The following is an 18641-nucleotide window of genomic DNA, read 5'->3' on the forward strand; positions in this document are numbered from 1 at the left end:
CTTCCCTGGGCCCTGACCCCCAACAATTAAAAGTTGATTGCATCATCAACTGCAATTCTACTACTGTCTTTTCGCATCAAGTGAATGAAGATGACGATTTGCATTTGTCTTTGTAAAGCCACACCAGGACCTCACTGTTCCTCTGTATTAAAAGAAAGGGTCAAGAAAGCAATGGGCTTCTGGGAAGCAGATGGCACAGTGACTCCAACCATGTGGGCAGGGTTCTTGTCACGAGGCAATCGTCTCCAGCACACTGATAATGGCTGTTTTACCTAGAGTTCCCCTGTACCAGATGACATGCTAAGAGTTTTACAAGGCTTGGGAATTCCCCGGCAGTCCAGTGGTTAGGACTCAGAGCTTTCACTGCCGGGGCCAGGGTTCAATCTCTGGTCAGGGAAGAACCAAGATTCCGCAAGCCATCCTCACAAAATCACTCTGGAGGGACAGTATTGTTATGCCTACTTTACAGATGGAAGACTGGAGGCTCAGCACATTTAAGTCCCTTGTCCAAGGTCACTTGGCAAGGAAGGGATGCATCTGGCAACGTGAATCCCTTTATGTCTGAGGCTAAGGCATAAGGCTTAGATCATCTATGTGCTCCTGCGGCCTCTCAAAATCAAAGAGTTAGGGAACTTTATAAAGTTATGTTGTAGTTCATCTTTTCATGATGGGTAAATGTTATTCTGTAATCAGAAAGAACTATATAGCTATCTATGTCCTTTTATTAAATTTAAAGTATGAGCAAAATAAGTCTAATTAGGGCAGAAGAAAAAAAAATTAGTTACTTTTTGTTTCACCAACACAAAAGGACTGTTAAAAGTAATACATGGGGGGCTTCCCTGGTGGCGCAGTGGTTGAGAATCCGCCTGCCAATGCAGGACACACGGGTTCGAGCCCTGGTCTGGGAAAATCCCACATGCCAGGGAGCAGCTGGCCCCGTGAGCCACAATTACTGAGCCTGTGCGTCTGGAGCCTGTGCTCCGCAGCGGGGGAGGCCGCGATGGTGAGAGGCCCGCGCACCGCGATGAGGAGTGGCCCCCACTTGCCACAACTGGAGAGAGCCCTCGCACAGAAACGAAGACCCAACACAGCCATAAATAAATAAAAAAAAAAATTAAAAAAAAAAAAAATCTTAAAAGTAATACATGCCTGGGACTTCCCTGGTGGTGCAGCGGTTAAGAAGCCACCTGACAGTGCAGGGGACACGGGTTCGAGCCCTGGTCCGGGAAGATCCCACATGCCGCAGAGCAACTAAGCCTGTGCACCACAACTACTGAGCCTGCGCTCTACAGCTCACGAGCCACAACTACTGAAGCCCGCGTGCCACAACTACTGAAGGCCGTGTGCTCTAGAGCCCATGCTCTGCAACAAGAGAAGCCACCGCAACAAGAAGCCCGCGCACCGCAATGAAGAGTAGCCCCCGCTCGCTGCAACTAGAGAAAGCCTGTGCGCAGCAGCAAAGACCCAACGCAGCCAAAAATTAAGTAAATAAATAAAATATTAAATTACTTTAAAAAAAAGTAATACATGCCCATGATTTTTTTTTAAAAAAAGCAAACCAATCAGTACAAATGAGACTATAAAAAGAACTAAATCCGCCCCCATCCTTGATCCTAGTTCTCAGTTCTTTTCCTCAGAGGCAGCCAATGTTTCCAGTTAACTGGATCTCCCCAGAAACAATCTATGCATATACAACATATGTGTATACCTCCAAAAGGGTTTTAAAATAATTTTATCATCATCTATAGCTACTTTTTAATTAATTAAGTACCTGTCAACTGTAGTAAGCACAGTGATACCCTCCTTCTGCAAATGAACCAGTTTACAAGGTGTGATGTGGGGAAAGCCCAAAGAGGTGGAGGCAGATGGCGGTGGGCGGTAAATGTCCCAGACAACCAGCTTCCCTTCCATTGTCGCCGACAGTATTTGGGTTAAATTCAAATGAAAGACTGACTGGCTAAATTTTCCCACGAGCTTGTTGAACGTCTGCATTTCAAGAGACAGGTTATGAGTTACTTTTGGTAGTAGATATAAAACAAAACATTTATCAACACGATGTTTTATAATGTTTTACCTAAATATAGTAGGAAAAAAATAAAGTAAAAAAAAAATCATTTAAAAAACCCTCCCCCATGGATTGCCATGATCAGGCAACTCTGAACCACTGAAGGTTTGCTAAGAGGAAGTGAAGGGTTCTGTACTGGCTTAATTAAACTGTTTGCTTAAAGCAAATGAAGGAGTGATTAATTATCATTTATATCTGTTCAACTTCTCTTACTGAGGTTTCAGAGACTGATAAAGAAACTAATGTCTGTTGTGGACAAAGCATGCTCCAGCTGTAAAACATTATAAAACAATTCTCTCAGTTTATTTTTGATCATAACTTATTTTCCCATCAGTGGAAATTTAAGTGCTGTACATAGAAATGCCCCAAGACTTCTTATTAAATGTGTGCTACGTAGGATAAGGCACTAGGCCATCTTTCTTAGGGAGTGTCTTAGAGATGAAGTATAGAAAGAACCCAGAGCAGTGAGTGAACCCTCAGTGAAAGTTTACTGAATGAATACATGAAGGAAACTTGGCGATCTGTCACATGATACAGTAAGTCTGCTGCCTGACTCTCTACTTAGGCAGAGAAGATCCTAAGGTGGACCTCTTTGACTTGAACACAAGAGGGTCAGTAGAAGCACAATTGGTCAAGCAAGGACATCACGTTCTAAGAACAGCCCTGTTTCAACACGAGGCATTTTTATCATTTCAAACTGCAGCCGATCCTCATTCTTTGTGGATTCAGTATTTGTGAATTTACTTACTTTCTGATATTTATTTGTAACCTCCAAATCAATCCTCGTGGCACTTTCACAATCATTTGCAGATGTGTGCATGTGCCGAGTGGTGAAAAACGTGACATTCCCAGCTGAGGTCAAACAAGGCAACTCTGTGCCTTCTTGTTTCAGCTCTCAAACAAGAGACAAGTGTCCTTTTCCTAGCCTGTTTAATGTGATGTTCTAAATTTTTTGGTGCTTTTTTTTTTTTTGCAATATAAAGACATACAAAGAGTAGCCCAAAATGACTAAGCTGACACACACACATATTTATTCTCCACAAAGTCAGACGTAATAAAACGCACAACAGGCATACTCACTTTTTCTGTTAAAAGTGGGGCACTGTGAACAAGTATATCTCCCTCTTCATACTGATAAGCACAGGAAAAAAAAATCACTACTAAAAAAAGACTTGGTTTCCAAAAGAAGAGCTACATAACAGCACAAATCAAAACAAATGCATCTGAACAGGGTCAGAGCTTTGCAATTTCTACAGGTAGGATAACCTGCTGTCTCTAGGGACATCTAGAAACATTCTGAAAAATAAGTAAATACATAAAAATGCCACAAATGATTGTGACTAAGTGGTAGTTAATGCAAATCTGAATTCTACATTTATAAGGCTTTGAAGCTATAATTAATACCTGAAGGAATGAATATCACTGAAAATCAGCAATTCAAAGCGTTTTTGTTTAGCATTTTTTTATTGAGGAAAATTCACTCAATATAAAATTAACCATTAACCCTTTTAAAGTGTAAAATTTAGTGCCATTTAGTACATTAACAATACTGTGCAACCATTCCCTCTAGTTCCAGGACACTTTCGTCAGCCCAAAAGGAAGCCCTCTATCCATTAAGCAGTCACCTCCCATCTCCCCCAGCCCCTGACAACCACCATTCTGATTTCTGTCTCTACGAATTTACCTGTTCTGGACAGTTCATATCAATGGAATTATAGAGTGTGTGGCTTTTTGTGTCTGGCTTCTTTCGTTCAGCATAATGTTCTAAAGGTTCATCCACGGTGTGGCAGGCATCTGTACTTCATTGCTTTTAATGGCTCAATAATATTCCATAGATGGATAGACCACATTTGGTTTCTCCATTCATTAGTTGATGGGCATATGATTTGTTTCTACCTTTTGATTATTGTGAATAATGCTGCTGCTATGAACATTTGTGCATAAGTATTTGTTTGAACGCCTGTTTTCAATTCTTTGGGGTATATACCTAGAAATTGGTGGGTCATATGGTAAGTTTATGTTTAACTTTTGATATTTTTTTTAATCTCATGATTTTGCCCTGTGTCAGTATACATATAACCAATCTGTTTGCTAATTCCTTTTTGAAAGGGAATAAAGTCCAAGATCTTGAAAAACCCTTGATCTTGAATATATTTTAGACCTAAAATATATTCAAATAAATATTTGCCACATTACTTTAAAAACTTAAATGAAATTTAAATTATCTGCTTCTGATTTAATATACTAATTTCCAATGGGACTAAAATAAATGCTATAATTAAATCAAAACATTTTAATATATGTTTATTGCTTTCTAAGTAGATACTATATTGTTACATTACCAAAAGATCTGTACTCAAAGAATAAACACATACTTGTTTATACATTTAAAACAAATGAAAATATTTCTACTTACCCACATATAATATATTGCTTGTGTTTTACTATTGCTCACCAATTCTTTATTATTTGTTGGATTAAAAGTAAGGTAGCTCTGAAATATAAAGTATGAAAATATGTTACATTATAATACATTTTCTGTTGATCTCTGGTTAAGCTGAATGTTAAAGTTAAATAATATTTTTAATTAAAGTAAATAACTGAGTAGGAATATAAAACAGAAAAGACATGGGGGATTTCCCTGGTGGTCCAGTGGTTAAGACTCCACGCTTCCACTGCAGGGAGCACATGTTCAGTCCCTGGTCAGGGAACTAAGATCCCACATGCCTCGTGCCATGGTCAAAATAACAAAAACAAACAAACAAAACAAAAAAACAAGAAAAAAAACAGACATGGCATTTTGTAAGCAATAGGAATATATTTTAAATACTGAGTGTTAAAATTAATGGTCTCAAATGTGTTACCTTTCTTATTTAGTCTTATTTATTATAATTCATCATCTATAAATTGGAGCAAGCAAAAGTAAACTAGTATTCACCAATAACCTTTATTCTGTGTCCTTTGGACAAAGACTGCTGTGTATTCATTTCTAAATTTAACAGGGCCACAAGGTAACTTGGAATGAATGCAAATTATTGGAAGGGGGTTCTGATTCCTGCCAAGATGGTGTGTAGCATGGGTTGCCTGGCTCCCTCCCCAAAAATCAACCCTGCAGACACTATAGAAGTGAAGGAAACCTGAAATGCAGAAACTAAGTAACAACAAGTGAGAAATCCCTGGGGAGACAAGGCATAAGTCTTGAAATGATATACGCATGGGAGGCGGGCAGCTGCAGCCTGACATGGAGGGCTGCAGGAGACAGACGAGAGATGGGTTGGAGAAATGCTTTGTTTGTTTTTTAAAGACTTTTTTTGGATGTGGACCATTTTTAAAGTCCTTATTGAATTTCTTACAATATTTCTTCTGTTTTACCTTCTGGTCTGTTGGCGCTGAGGCATGTGGGATCTTAGCTCCCCAACCAGGGATCAAACCCGCACCCCCTGAATTGGAAGGTGAGGTCTTAACCACTGGACTACTAGGTAAGTCCCAAGAAATACTTCTTTTTTTTCTTTGATTTTTTTTTCATCTTTATTGGAATATAATTGCTTTACAATGTTCTGTTAGTTTCTGCTGTATAACAAAGTGAATCAACGATATGCATACATATATCCCCATATCCCCTCCCTCTTGCATCTCCCTCCCACCCTCCCTATCCCACCCCTCTAGGTGGTCACAAAGCACCGAGGTGATCTCCCTGTGCTATGCGGCTGCTTTCCCACGAGCTATCTATTTTACATTTGGTCGTGTATATATGTCCATGCCACTCTCTCACTTTGTCCCAGCTTACCCTTCCCCCTCTCCGTGTCCTCAAGTCCATTCTCTACATCTGCGTCTTTATTCCTGTCCTGCCCCTAGGTTCATCAGAACCATTTTTTTTAATTCCATATATATGTGTTAGCATACGGTACTTGCTTTCTGAGAAATGCTTTTTAAGTTCCATGCCTGCCTCTCCCACCCCATCTCCTATTCCTTGCCTGTTGATTGTTGCCTCATTTCAGGAATGTAAACTACCAATGCCAATGTCAGATGATCAATTTCAGGACAACACAAAGACCTGGGTGAGGTGAAGAACTGGTGAAAGCAAGTGCATGGATGAGGCCTCACAAAGGCTGAAAATCAGCCTCAAATCACCTCAATCTCTGATTAGAACGAGGTGACCACTTCGCCAAAGGCCTCTAAGAAGCCAAAGTAAGTCTTCCTTAGAGTGAGTTATTATCAACTGAGCCTCCAATTATTCCTATTCCTTTTAAAGCACAACATCTAGCATTCAATGAAAAATAACCAGGCATAGGCAAGAGACATGTCCAAATGACTGAAAAACAAGGGAGAAAAGTAATCTACAGAAAGAGATCCCCAGGAGATCCAGGTATTTTTTATGGCTGAGTAGTATTCCATTATATATATGTACCACATCTTCTTTATCCATTCATCTGTTGATGGACACTTAGGTTGCTTCCATATCTTGGTAATTGTAAATAATGCTGCTACGAACACTGGAGTGCATGTATCTTTTCGAATTAGTGTTTTTGGTTTTTTTCAGATATACATCCGGAGTGGAATTGCTGGGTCATAAGGAAGTTCTATTTTTAGTTTTTTGGGAAACCTCCATATTGTTTTCCACAGTGGCTGCGCCAATTTACATTCCCACCAACAGTGCACGAGGGTTCCCTTTTCTCCACATCCTCTCCAATATTTGTTATATTGTGGTCATTCTGACAGGTGTGAGGCGATATCTCACTGTGGTTTTAATTTGCCTTTCCCTGATGATCAGCAATCAGATAACTCTATTTAAAAAAAAAATCAAATGGTACTTCTAGATCTGAAAAAAAAATGGTTTAAAAAACACAAAATGGAAATTGAGTTATTGTTCGTGAGGTGGATGGACCTAGAGTCTGTCATACAGAGTGAAGTAAGTCAGAAAGAGAAAAACAAATACCGTATGCTAACGCATATATATGGAATCTAGAAAAATGGTACTGATGGACCTAGTGGCAGGGCAGGAATAAAGACGTAGATGTAGACAACGGACTTGACAACACAGAGGGGGAAGGGGAGGCTGGGACGTGGTGAGAGAGTAGCATTGACAAATATACACTATCAAATGTAAAATAGATAGCTAGTGGGAAGCTGCTGCATAGCACAGGGAGAGCAGCTCAGTGCTTTGTGATGACCTAGAGGGGTGGGATAGGGAGGGCGGGAGGGAGGCTCAACAGGGGGGGGATGGGGGATACTAACACAACATTGTAAAGCAATTATACTCCAATAAAGATGTATTAAAAAAGTGAATAAAGCATAGAGTGGGAGAAAAATAAATAAAAATAAAAAACATGGGACTTCCCTGGTAGCACAGTGGTTAAGAATCCGCCTGTCAATGCAGGGGACATGGGTTCAAGCTCTGGTCCGGGAAGATCCCACATGCCGTGAAGCAACTAAGCCCGTGCGCCACAACTACTGAGCCTGTGCTCTACAGCCCACGAGCCACAGCTACTGAGCCCTCATGCCACAACTACTGAAGCCCACGTGCCTAGAGCCCATGCTCTGCAACAAGAGAAGCCACTGCGATGAGAAGCCCACGCACCACAATGAAGACTAGCACCCACTCGCTGCAACTAGAGAAAGCCTGCACGCAGCAACGAAGACCCATGGCAGCCCAAAAATAAAAATAAATTAATTAATTAATTTTAAAAAATAAAATAAAATAAGTAAAAAATAAAAAACACAAAATATGGTTTAACAGAAAATTAAATATAGCCAAAGAAATGGTTAATAGAAAAGGAAGATAAATTATAGGAGAAAATATCCAGACTGAAGCATAAAGACACAAAAGAATAGAAAAAAGAATAAAAGACCTATGGGACAAGCTGAAAAGGTCTAACTTACATGTAATTGGAGTCCCAGAAGGAGAGGAAAGAAAGAATGTGGCAGAAATAATGTTTAAAGAAACAATGGCGGGCTTCCCTGGTGGTGCAGTGGTTGAGAGTCCGCCTGCCGATGCAGGGGACACGGGTTCGTGCCTTGGTCCGGGAAGACCCCACATGCCACGGAGCGGCGGGGCCCATGAGCCATGGCCGCTGAGCCTGCGCGTCCGGAGCCTGTGCTCCGCGACGGGAGAGGCCACAGCAGTGAGAGGCCTGCGTACCGCAAAACAAAACAAAACAAAACTCCAGAAAGACAGGGGCTTCCCTGGTGGCACAGTTGTTAAGAATCCGCCTGCCAATGCAGGGGACACGGGTTCAAGCCCTGGTCCGGGAAGACCCCACATGCCACAGAGCAGCTAAGCCCGTGCGCCACAACTACTGAGCCCGTGTGCCACAACTACTGAAGCCCACGCACCTGGAGCCTGTGCTCTGCAACAAGAGAAGCCACCACAATGAGAAGCCCGCACACGGCAACAAAGAGTAGCCCCTGCTCGCCACGACTAGAGAAAGCCCGTGTGCAGCAACAAAGACCCAACGCAGCCATAAATAAATAAATAAATAAATAAATAAAATCTGTAAGAAAAAATAAACAGAAAGACTTCCATGCTCGTGGACTGGAAGACAATGAGGTTAAGATGACAAGACTACCCAAAGCAATCTATAGATTCAATGCAATCTCTATCAAAATCCCCAGCGCATTTTTGGTAGCAATAGAAAAACCCATCCTAAATACCCAGGTATGGCTGGTAGCTTTGAGAAGTAAGGAAATTTGGGGGGGCACTTCCCTGGCAGTCCAGTGGTTAGGACTCTGCGCTTTCACTGCCAAGGGTGCAGGTTTGATCCCTGGTCGGGGAACTAAGGTCCCACAAGCCATGCGGTGTGGCCAAAAGAAAAAAAAAAAAAAAAAAGGAAGGAAATTTTTTTGAGGGAGCAGAAGGAATGTTGGCGGAGGGAGAGCAGGAGGAAAAAGGGACGTAAAGCTGACAATGACGTGTGCCTCGCTGAGTCCAGTCACCCAGACCCCCTGCTTGGGTTCTGGTTCACACAAGCCATGGACATCCTTACCACAGTGTCTGGTACACAGTAGGTACTCAATAAATGCAGGTGAATCATGGCTGTGAGCATGAATGAGACGATGCAGAGCAGCACAGTCAGTGCTCTGGGTGCCCTCGGCAAGTCACCTCACGCAAATCGAGAATAATAACTCCCCTATATGAGGAGCAGTTCAGAACACGCTTCTAGAATAAGAAAGGCTGCTAGCTGGGTGACTTTAGACCAATTATTTGATAGTTAATAGTAGTAATATGAATCCCACAGTAACATCTTCTCAGCATGTTTGCATGGATTACATGAGATACTGTATGCAAAGAACTTAGCAGAATCTGGCACATAAGAAGTGATCCCAAAAATTAGCTATTATCATCAAAAATAAAATGAGATCATGGACAGGAGTTTTTAAAAAGCTCTAGTGCACCATAACAAAGCTCCAGTAAAACAAAAAGTAGTTTTGAACTGGCTTCAGGGTACCTTTAGGTGGATCTTTGCAGGCTCGAAATGAACTCACCTGAAAACCATACTCTTTGGGAAGGTTAAGAGTGCAGGCCGGTGTTTCCACCGCTAAAGTCCACTTCCAGATGCAAACTTTCTGTAAGTGATGGCAGACAGAGGAGAGTGAGAAGGTTCCTGAAGGCTACTGGAGAAACCTACACCTCTTGTGGTAAGCCAGTGACTTCCGCTAACTAAGCAAGGCACAGTGAGCTAAGCCGCAGGCAGGGAGCCCCTGACCGGTCACTCCCCCTCCACCCAGAGAACCACAGACGCCACACAGCCTGAGCAGAGCTGCTCGCGGGGACACCTGTGACGGGGGGGGGCCAGCCGCTGAAGCTGCCGTGACAGTCCCTGTACCTGGATCTCAGCGTCTGAGATGGTCGCCAGGTACTTGGCGTCGCGGGTGATGGCCATGGCCCTGATGCCGTCACCTTCTGGGCAGCTGTTGAATATCGTGCGCACAGGAATGCTGCAAAACAGGACGGGGGACACCCAGGTCAGGAACAGAACAGCTACCGAGAAACAAACGTGGTCCACCCACATGATGGAGAGTTGCCCCACCATAAAAAAGAAGTGAAGCACCGACACAGGCAACAACACGGATGAACCTTGAAACCATGGTGCTGAGTGAGAGAAGCCAGACGCCAAAGGCCACATATTATATGAGTCCATTTATATCAAACCCCCAAGATAGGCAAATCCATAGAGGCGGAAAGCAGATGCATGTTTTCCAGAGGGTAGGGGAGTGGGGTGTGAAGGCTGATGGTTTCACTGATTCCTTCTGCGGCGAAGAAAATGTTCTGCAACCAGAGGCAGTGGTTTGCTCCACACTGTGCATTTACTAAATGCCACTGGGTTGTTCACTGTAAAATGGTTACTTTTATGTTATGTGAATCGTACCTCAAATGTAAAACAAAAACTAACGCAGGGCAGGATGTAAACATGCTATTTGTTCTCTCCTGGAGCTCTAGTCTCTCCTTCATTATCGAGTGCTGATTCTATGCCAGGCGTGAAGGAGGAGAACGTGAAACAAGATGTCTGGGACACCATCCTAGCCCTCAGGAAAGCCGGCGTCCTCCTCCAGAAGGGGGAGTGTAAACAAGCACAGGCTTTCTCGACAGCAACTTCCGTGCATCTGTCAAAATCCTCAATGCACAGACCCTAAGACTCGCCAATTCCACGTCTACAACTTTTTTTTTCCTAGAGAAATAATAGCAAAAGTAAACAGAGATAAATGCCAGTTCATGTTTATTGTGGCACTGCTGTAAGAGCAAAAATCTGGAAACAACACAAATATCCATTAATATGGGATTTGTTTAAAAAATATCATGGTAAACCATATAATGAAAAAGCATGCCACCTTCAAAAAGAATGAGGTAGATTTGGGAAAGTGACCAAAACTTTGTGGAAAAAAGCAAATAGCGAAACAGTAGACGTAGCATCATCCTGAGAGAGAGAGGGGAGAGACAGAGAGAGAGACAGAGAGAGAGACAGAGAAAGAGAGAGAGAGAGAGAGTGTGTGTGTGTGTGTATTTATATGTATAGAAAAAAGTCTGGAGGAATGAACTCCAAACTACATGGTGACTCTGGATATAGGTTTGGGTGAAGGGGGACTTTTTTTTTTTTTCTTACACGTCTGTATTGTGTCACTGGCAAGACTTCAAAACTGTAAGATGCAGACAAAGCCTTAACACACGCAGAATTTAATTAGATGATATCTGAATATCTGAGAGAGCCAAAGAAATGCAAGAAACAGCTGAAGCAATGATGGAAGTAAGCTGTGATGTGGTGGGGGTCCCTGACTTCCACTGGAAGAGTGGGTGGTAGGAAGACTTAATCCCGGAATGCGGGCTGTGCAGACCCCCCGTTGGTTTTTCATTATGGAGACCTTGTTACAGCAAATATACACAGGCCTCAGTATGTCACACAGGTCTCAGTATGTCACATCAGTGTCCCAATTGGCTGGAACCAAGTCTGTGCCCTAGCTGAGGACCTGTCTGTTTCTCTGTCACTTGAGATATTTTATCCCACTGAGACGTGGCCCCAAAAATTCCCTTGGGAAGGGAGTCCTAAAGTTGTTGGGAATGACATAATGACGTTCTTCGTGGGAAGGTGTATCTCATCCCCAGGGATATTTAGAATTAAATGCAGAGAAGACGAAGTCAGTTTGACCTGTACTCTTAACATATTTGTGATAAGAGAATTTGTTCCTTTTTTTAAGAATGGGTCATGTTTAAGAGAATTTAACATATTAGTCTCTAACAGATTAATCTGTGATTCTAACTTAAAGTCTGTAGTTGATTTAGACTTGTGATTTTAAATTCAAATTGTATTAGGTTTATAAACAATACTTGAACACTTAAGAGAACTTAGGACTTGCCATATTTATGTCTAATTTATTAGATTTACAAGAATTATTTAAGTACTGGTGAAGGATTTATTTGTTAATCAGACTACTAAAGAACTTAAAGATGAAACTGAATATATTCCATTTCTAAATACAGTTTAAAATGTTTAAAAGGAGTTAATAAAATTTGTGAGACCAAACATTAATCAAAGCCCCCTTATACGCAATTGCAAAAATATGCTAGATTTACAGAGTAAGATTTAAGTTGAACTAATATCTCAAGGAAGAAGTACCGTTTATCACTTTAATAAGGTGAATATTAATTCTAAAACCAGATCATCCTTTCTGGGTTCCCAGAGTCATCATCTGCAATATCATAAAACTCATATCGACATATCATTTTAATTGTTAACCACAGATACGCTTCACTTTGTAATTTTAAAAAATGACTGCCAGAGTCACCCCCGGTCTAGTGGGGGAGACAGCTCTATAAACAAGAAAAAAGCAAAGGATAAACACTGTTTGAATGGAGGCCAGCTCTGCCTGGGGCAGGGGAGCTGTCAGCAAAGGCTTGAGAGAAGAGAGGCACCAGAGGGGCCCATCCTTCCTGCCTCAGGACTTCCTGATGCAGGAGATGACTTTCCCTCGTGTGTGCCAGGTGGATGTGCCATTTCTTGCAGCTGAAAAGCATGTAATCGCTAGAGATGACTGCTAGGCAAGCAGACGGGAATTTGATTTCGTGGGGGAAGTGTCTGCATGGCTAGGATGTGAGCGTGTACTCCCTGTGACAAGGGCTGAGCTGGCAACGGGCAGCAGGGGAGCCCATTAGGATTTTGCACATGGGAAAAGATCACACTCAAAGTGTTGTAGAGAAAAACCATACGATGATATATGATGATGGCCATACATGTGTATTTTTTTTGGCCTCGAGGCACGCAGGATCTTAGTTCCCTGACCAGGGATCGAACCCACGGCCCCTGCAGTGGAAGCACGGAGTCTTAACTACTGGACCGCCAGGGAAGTCCCCTTACACATGTGCATTTAAAACAACAGCAAATGTTCTGGAAGGAAACACAGCAAATTGACTACCTAGAGGACTAGGATTGGAGATGGTGGCCAAAGGAGACTTTAGCTTCCAATTAAAATGTATTAAAGTGATTTTTAAAAAATCAACAGATGAATGGATAAACAAAATGTGGTATATCCATGCAATGGAATCTTAAACAGCTATAAAAAGGAATGGAGTACTGATTCATGCTATAACATGGAAGAATTTTGAAAATATTATGTTAAGTAAAAGAAGCCAGACACAAAAGCCACATATTGTATGATTCCACGGACATGAGATGTTCAGAATCGGCAAATCTTTTTTTTTTTTTTTTTTTTTTTTTTTTTTTGCGGTACACGGGCCTCTCACTGTTGTGGCCTCTCCCACTGCAGAGCACAGGCTCCGGACGCACAGGCTCAGCAGCCATGGCTCACGGGCCCAGCCGCTCCATGGCATGTGGGATCTTCCCGGACCGGGGCATGAACCCGTGTCCCCTGCATCGGCAGGCGGACTCTCAACCACTGCGCCACCAGGGAAGCCCCAGAATAGGCAAATCTTTACAGCCAGATAGTAGATTAGAGGTTGAAGGGAGGGAGGATGAGGAGTTCATTAGTTCAGATGTTCTGGCTGGGTGCTGTGAGTGTTCTGGAAATAGTGGTGATGGCTGCACAACAATGTGGATGTAATTAATGCCAGTGAATTGTATACACATTTAAAAGTGGTTCAGTGTCATGGAGGCTGGGTTGAAGAGCGAAACTGCAGTGGGAGAGATCGGTCAGGAGGCTACTGCAATGGCCCAAGCAGGAGAGGGTGGGCAGAGGCGGTGGATGTGGGTTCAGAAGTTATTTGGAGGTGGAGGCGCAGGACTTTTGGACATTTTAGCAAGAGATGCCCATGGGACATGCAGGTGTCTGTTCTCCAGCAGCTTCCCCATCAGCAGACAGGAAACACTGAGACAGCTGTTGAGAGTAAGATGGCGCAGTTTCAAACCCTGGCTCTGTTCCTGCCTGGCTGGAGAACATCACCAACATATCCTCACGCCCTCAGGCCACAGCTAAGGAATGACCAGAGGAGGATGAGGCTGAAAAGAGTCTGAGAGGGAACAGAGAGCAAGCAGGATGAGGACCAGGGGGACATGGTGTCAGAGGGGCCAAGGGAAATGATTAGGTAATATGGCCCTATGGAGGCCACCGGTCACCTGAGAGAGAGCAGTTCCTGTGTCATAGAACATTCAACATAACTTCTTCCTTAACTTCTTCTCCACCTGGACTCGTCCACCCCCCACCTCACCCCATCCCACCCCCCTACACACCCAACCAAGGCCTTAGAATCTTGTCAGTGAATCTAGCACTGCTCTCTGCCTCTAGGACCAGGAATTACGAAAGGACACACATCTGTGAGCATCTATCCTGGGCCAGGTGCTGTGCTCTGGATCTTCCTAACAATCCCGTAGGGTAAGTAGAGTAGATCAAATAGCGCCCTCTCGAAATTCATTCCACCCAGAACCTCAGAAGCGAGCTTATACAGAAAGAGAGTCTCTGCGGATGTAATTAGTTAAGATGAGGTCATACTGGTTAGGGTGGACCCTAAACCCAATGACTGGAGTCCTTATAAAAGAGAAGACCGGGCTTCCCTGGTGGCACGGTGGTTGGGAGTCCGCCTGCCGATGCAGGGGACACGGGTTCATGCCCCGGTCCGGGAGGATCCCGCATGCCGCGGAACGGCTGGGCCCGTGAGCCATGGCCGCTGAGCCTGTGCGTCCGGAGCCTGTGCTCCGCAACGGGAGAGGCCACAGCAGTGAGAGGCCCGCGTACCGCAAAAAAAAAAAAAAAAAAAGAGAGAAGACCTTACAGAGAGAAACAGAGGGGGAAACGCCACATGAAGATGGAAGCAGAGGCTGGAGTGACGTGTCTACAGGTCAAGAACCACCAAGGATGCCAGCAACTACCCAAAGGAGGAGGGGAGCATGGGGCAGATTCCCTCTCAGGGCCCCAGGAGCTCCCTGCAGACTCCCCAGTTTCAGACATTTGGCCTCATGAACAATGAGAAAATAAATTTCTGTGACTTTAAGCCACCCAGATTGGGGTAATTTCTTACAGCAGCCCAGGGAAATGAAGACAGTAAGTATGATTAGTCTTTTTTTTTTTGGCAGATGGTGAAAGTCACATAATTTCTCTGGGTCTCCCAGCTGGGTGAGTGGGAGTTAGCCTCCCTCAACCCAGTCTGCCTGGGGGCCACCGACAAACCAAGTTTCTGGGCTTAAAGAGCCGAGAATCACCCATGGGAAATTCACCAAAGTGATGTCACCCCAACAGGCCTTGAGGCAATAAGACAACCTCCCCTGAGAACCTCGCCCCTCGCCCTGCCTCCCAGCACCGCCTTCTGTATCCCTGGACCGGCATGACTCCTTTTTTGGGGGGTCACGGTGGCAGACACTGTACAAAAACTCGGGGGAAAGTGGCTGCGACATGCCTACCCCGTGAAGCAGTCCCATATGATTATCAGGCAGTCAGGCCCTTTGTCGGCCGTGGCGACCCAGCGCCTGTCTTCGCTGATGCAGAGGCAGGAGATGACGTTGGGGTGGCCCTGCAGACGTGGAGAGAAGTCGCTCTGAGACGGAGGTTGCGGGGGGCCCAGCCCTGGCACCAGCAGGAAAGGCGGGGCCCCGGAGGCACACCTGAGCTCCCATTCCAGATGCCGCTGGCTGAAAATCCTACTCCCATCCGCCTTCCCCGGTGTTTCTCTACAGCCAGAGGTTTTCAAACTTCCCCTCAAAACACTCTCCGGGTAAGCTGCACTCCCTGCAAGAACAGTGGTTTCCTAGGGGTCGAGGCATATACCCGACTTTGAACCCACGCTGAGAATACACATCCAGGTCCCCCCACCTCCAGCCCCCTCGAACCTCCCTACCAGCCTCATCTCCCCCAAAACTGCTCACTCAGGTCACTGAGCAGCTCTGGAACCAAAACCTCCTCATGGGCCTCTGCTTTCACTCGTATCCTCCTACGGTCTTCCCCACACAACAGAGGAATCTTCTGGAAACACGAACAAGATGGCAGCCGGGAAACAGCCCCTGTTTCCCTCCTTCCATGTCACCCCTCGCTCACTCTGGCCTCCTCTCTGGGCCTCACACATGAGGCCTGAAAACTCAGAGCTCTGTCTGTCTGTTTGGGATGCTCTTCCCCGCAAAATGGCCCCGGGCTGGCTCAGGCTCAGCCTTCAGGTCTTAGCACAAACAGCACTTTCTTATTCCCTGCCCACCCAATCCAGAGGAAGTCTCCTCTCACCCTGATTCTTCCCTCTTAAAGCATTTTCACGTTTCCTTTCAAGCAACTGTTAAAATCTTTAGGTATATGCTTATGTGTTCACTTGTTTAACGGCTGTCTCTCCATGAGGGGGGACTAGATCTATTTTGCTCATGACTACAGACCCGTCACATGAAACACAGTGGTTATGACAAATACATGTGGGATGAATGAATGAACGAACGAATGGCCAAGGCCACTCCCAGCCACCCAACTCTGCGGAGGCTGGACGCCCGCCTGGCTGCTCCCTACTTCTCAGCCCCTCTGCCCTGCCCGCCCCCCTGACTCTGAGCCTGCCCACCACACTGTGCTTTCTCCCCCTGCTGCTACGTCTGTGCTCAGTGCTCCACATTCCACTAAGCTCTGAGAAGGGCTGCTTGCTGACTGTGTGTGTATTTCAGGACTTCTAGAAAGCAAATTCCTTAAGTTACACCCACATGTCTTGGATCCCTGGCACGATGCTGAATACTGGCTGAGCTCTTGGAAAATACTTTGTGAAGTTTCTGATCTAGGCATTGACTAAGGAAGGTCCTTATACGTCAACTGAAAAGGGTAACATGGAACTGTTTACCGGGTTAACTAGTGGAAAGTCGGACACCAGGAAAACGTGACATTTGGACAGGTAAATGATGAAAACGAAAGGGGTCAAAAACATCCGGAACAGAGGAGGCAGAGTGGTGAGGGGAAGGCAGGCATGTGGGGCATTCGGGGAGGCACAGAGCAGGGTGTAAATAAAGCCAAGTGCTGGAGGGAGGAGACAGGAGGAAAGACTGACCTACTTAATACTTTGAAGTCAGGAGACCTGGATGTAAGACCTGGCTTCAGCATCTGCTAGCACAGCCTTGGGCAAGTCAGCTAAATCCCTCTGAGCCTCAGTTTCCTCTCCTGTGAAATGGGAATATTAACACTCACTTCTCAGCATGAGTAGGAGGATCAAAGCCCTTTGAGCCCTGGAAAGGAGTCTGAGTGTTAATTAGGTCCGAATCCCTGCCCTTTGCATCTCACCATAGTCCTGTGGAGACAACATGGTCTCTCCTGACCACATTTTTACAGAAATGTAAAAACTACAGATGCTTTAGATTCTAGTTACTATAAAATTAAAGTCAACTGCTATTTGTAAATTGATTCTGATTAGAATCAGAGAGAAAACGAACAATAAAATGTGTTCCTAAAAACAGAGTTTGCTATGGTTCAGAAGAGAGGAAGGAAAACGTGTATGAGATGGAATGAAGTTGACCCCTGAAATAAAAACCAAAGTGCTGGACTTCCCTGGTGGCACAGTGGTTAAGAATCCACCTGCCAATGCAGGGGACACTGGTTCGAGCCCTGGTCTGGGAAGATCCCACATGCCGTGGAGCAACGAAGCCCGTGCGCCACAACTACTGAGCCTGAGCTCTAGAGCCCGGGAGCCACAACTACTGAGCCTGCGTGCCACAAATACTGAAGCCCGCGCACCTAGAGCCCGTGCTCCGCAACAAGAAAAGCCACCGCAATGAGAAGCCTGCGCACCACAACAAAAAGTAGCCCCTGCTTGCCACAACTAGAGAAAGCCCGCACACAGCAGCGAAGACCCAACGCGGCCAAAAATAAATAAATTAATTAATTAATGAAAAAGCAACAACGATAACAACCAAAGTGCTGTATTCAGGTTAAAAACAACCTCTTTCACTTGAAGTAAGAAAACCTGCAAACCTGCAGATGGTGCTGGTTATTCTTGAAGACGTTGTAGATGACCGCGGTGTGAGCGCTGGCATACAGAAGCACTCTCTGGTTTTCGTCTTGAATGTAGTAAACAGGAAGGGAACTGTTCCACCCGAACGACCAGGTCATGGCCTGGAAGACAAAGGTAAAACCAGGAAAGACACTACGGTGCACGAACCCAGAGCTGTGACGCCGGGTACTCCCGGCCTGAGTCCTGGAGGAGAAGGATGCACATCATCAGCCAATGAAGAGACATCACCTTGAGAAGTCCTCAAGAGCACGCTACACCGTGGATGACCCCTGAAAACGCGATGCTACGTGAAAGGAGCCAGATGCAAAGGACCACATACTGTGTGACCCCATCTACATAAAAAGTCCAGAACAGGCAGATCCATAGAGACAGAAAGCAGATCAGTGGTTGCCAGGGGGTGAGGGGAGGGGGAATGGGGAGCGACTGCTTACTGCGTATGGGTTTCTTTTTGGGGTGACGGAAATGTTCTGAAATTAGATACCGGCAATGGTTGCATAACCTAGGGAACAGGCTAAAAACCAATCGAGTGTATACTTTAAAAGGGAAATTTTCAGACATAGAAAACAAACTTATGGTTACAAAAGGGGGAAGGTGGGTGGGAGCGATAAATTAGGAGTTGGGGATTAACAGATACACACTACTATATATAAAATAGATAACCAACAAGGACCTACTGTA

The 18641-nt window shown here is 44.7% G+C and overlaps 1 protein-coding gene across 4 annotated transcripts in view; it reads right to left on the reverse strand.

Moving 5' to 3' along the window:
- Positions 1 to 18641, reverse strand: part of CFAP251 (cilia and flagella associated protein 251) — a 63243-nt gene that overhangs the window by 36942 nt on the left and 7660 nt on the right. For all 4 annotated transcript variants that reach the window (XM_060118819.1, XM_060118821.1, XM_060118820.1 and 1 more), the window contains exons 4-10: positions 17924 to 18064; positions 15403 to 15512; positions 9889 to 10000; positions 9548 to 9628; positions 4482 to 4559; positions 3146 to 3196; positions 1772 to 1986 (exon numbers count right to left, since the gene is read on the reverse strand). In XM_060118819.1, coding sequence (XP_059974802.1) covers positions 1772 to 1986; positions 3146 to 3196; positions 4482 to 4559; positions 9548 to 9628; positions 9889 to 10000; positions 15403 to 15512; positions 17924 to 18064 — 788 coding nt within the window. The remainder of the gene's footprint in view (positions 1 to 1771; positions 1987 to 3145; positions 3197 to 4481; positions 4560 to 9547; positions 9629 to 9888; positions 10001 to 15402; positions 15513 to 17923; positions 18065 to 18641) is intronic.

This window comes from Mesoplodon densirostris, chromosome 15 (genome assembly GCF_025265405.1).
Source record: "Mesoplodon densirostris isolate mMesDen1 chromosome 15, mMesDen1 primary haplotype, whole genome shotgun sequence".
Taxonomy (NCBI): domain Eukaryota; kingdom Metazoa; phylum Chordata; class Mammalia; order Artiodactyla; family Ziphiidae; genus Mesoplodon; species Mesoplodon densirostris.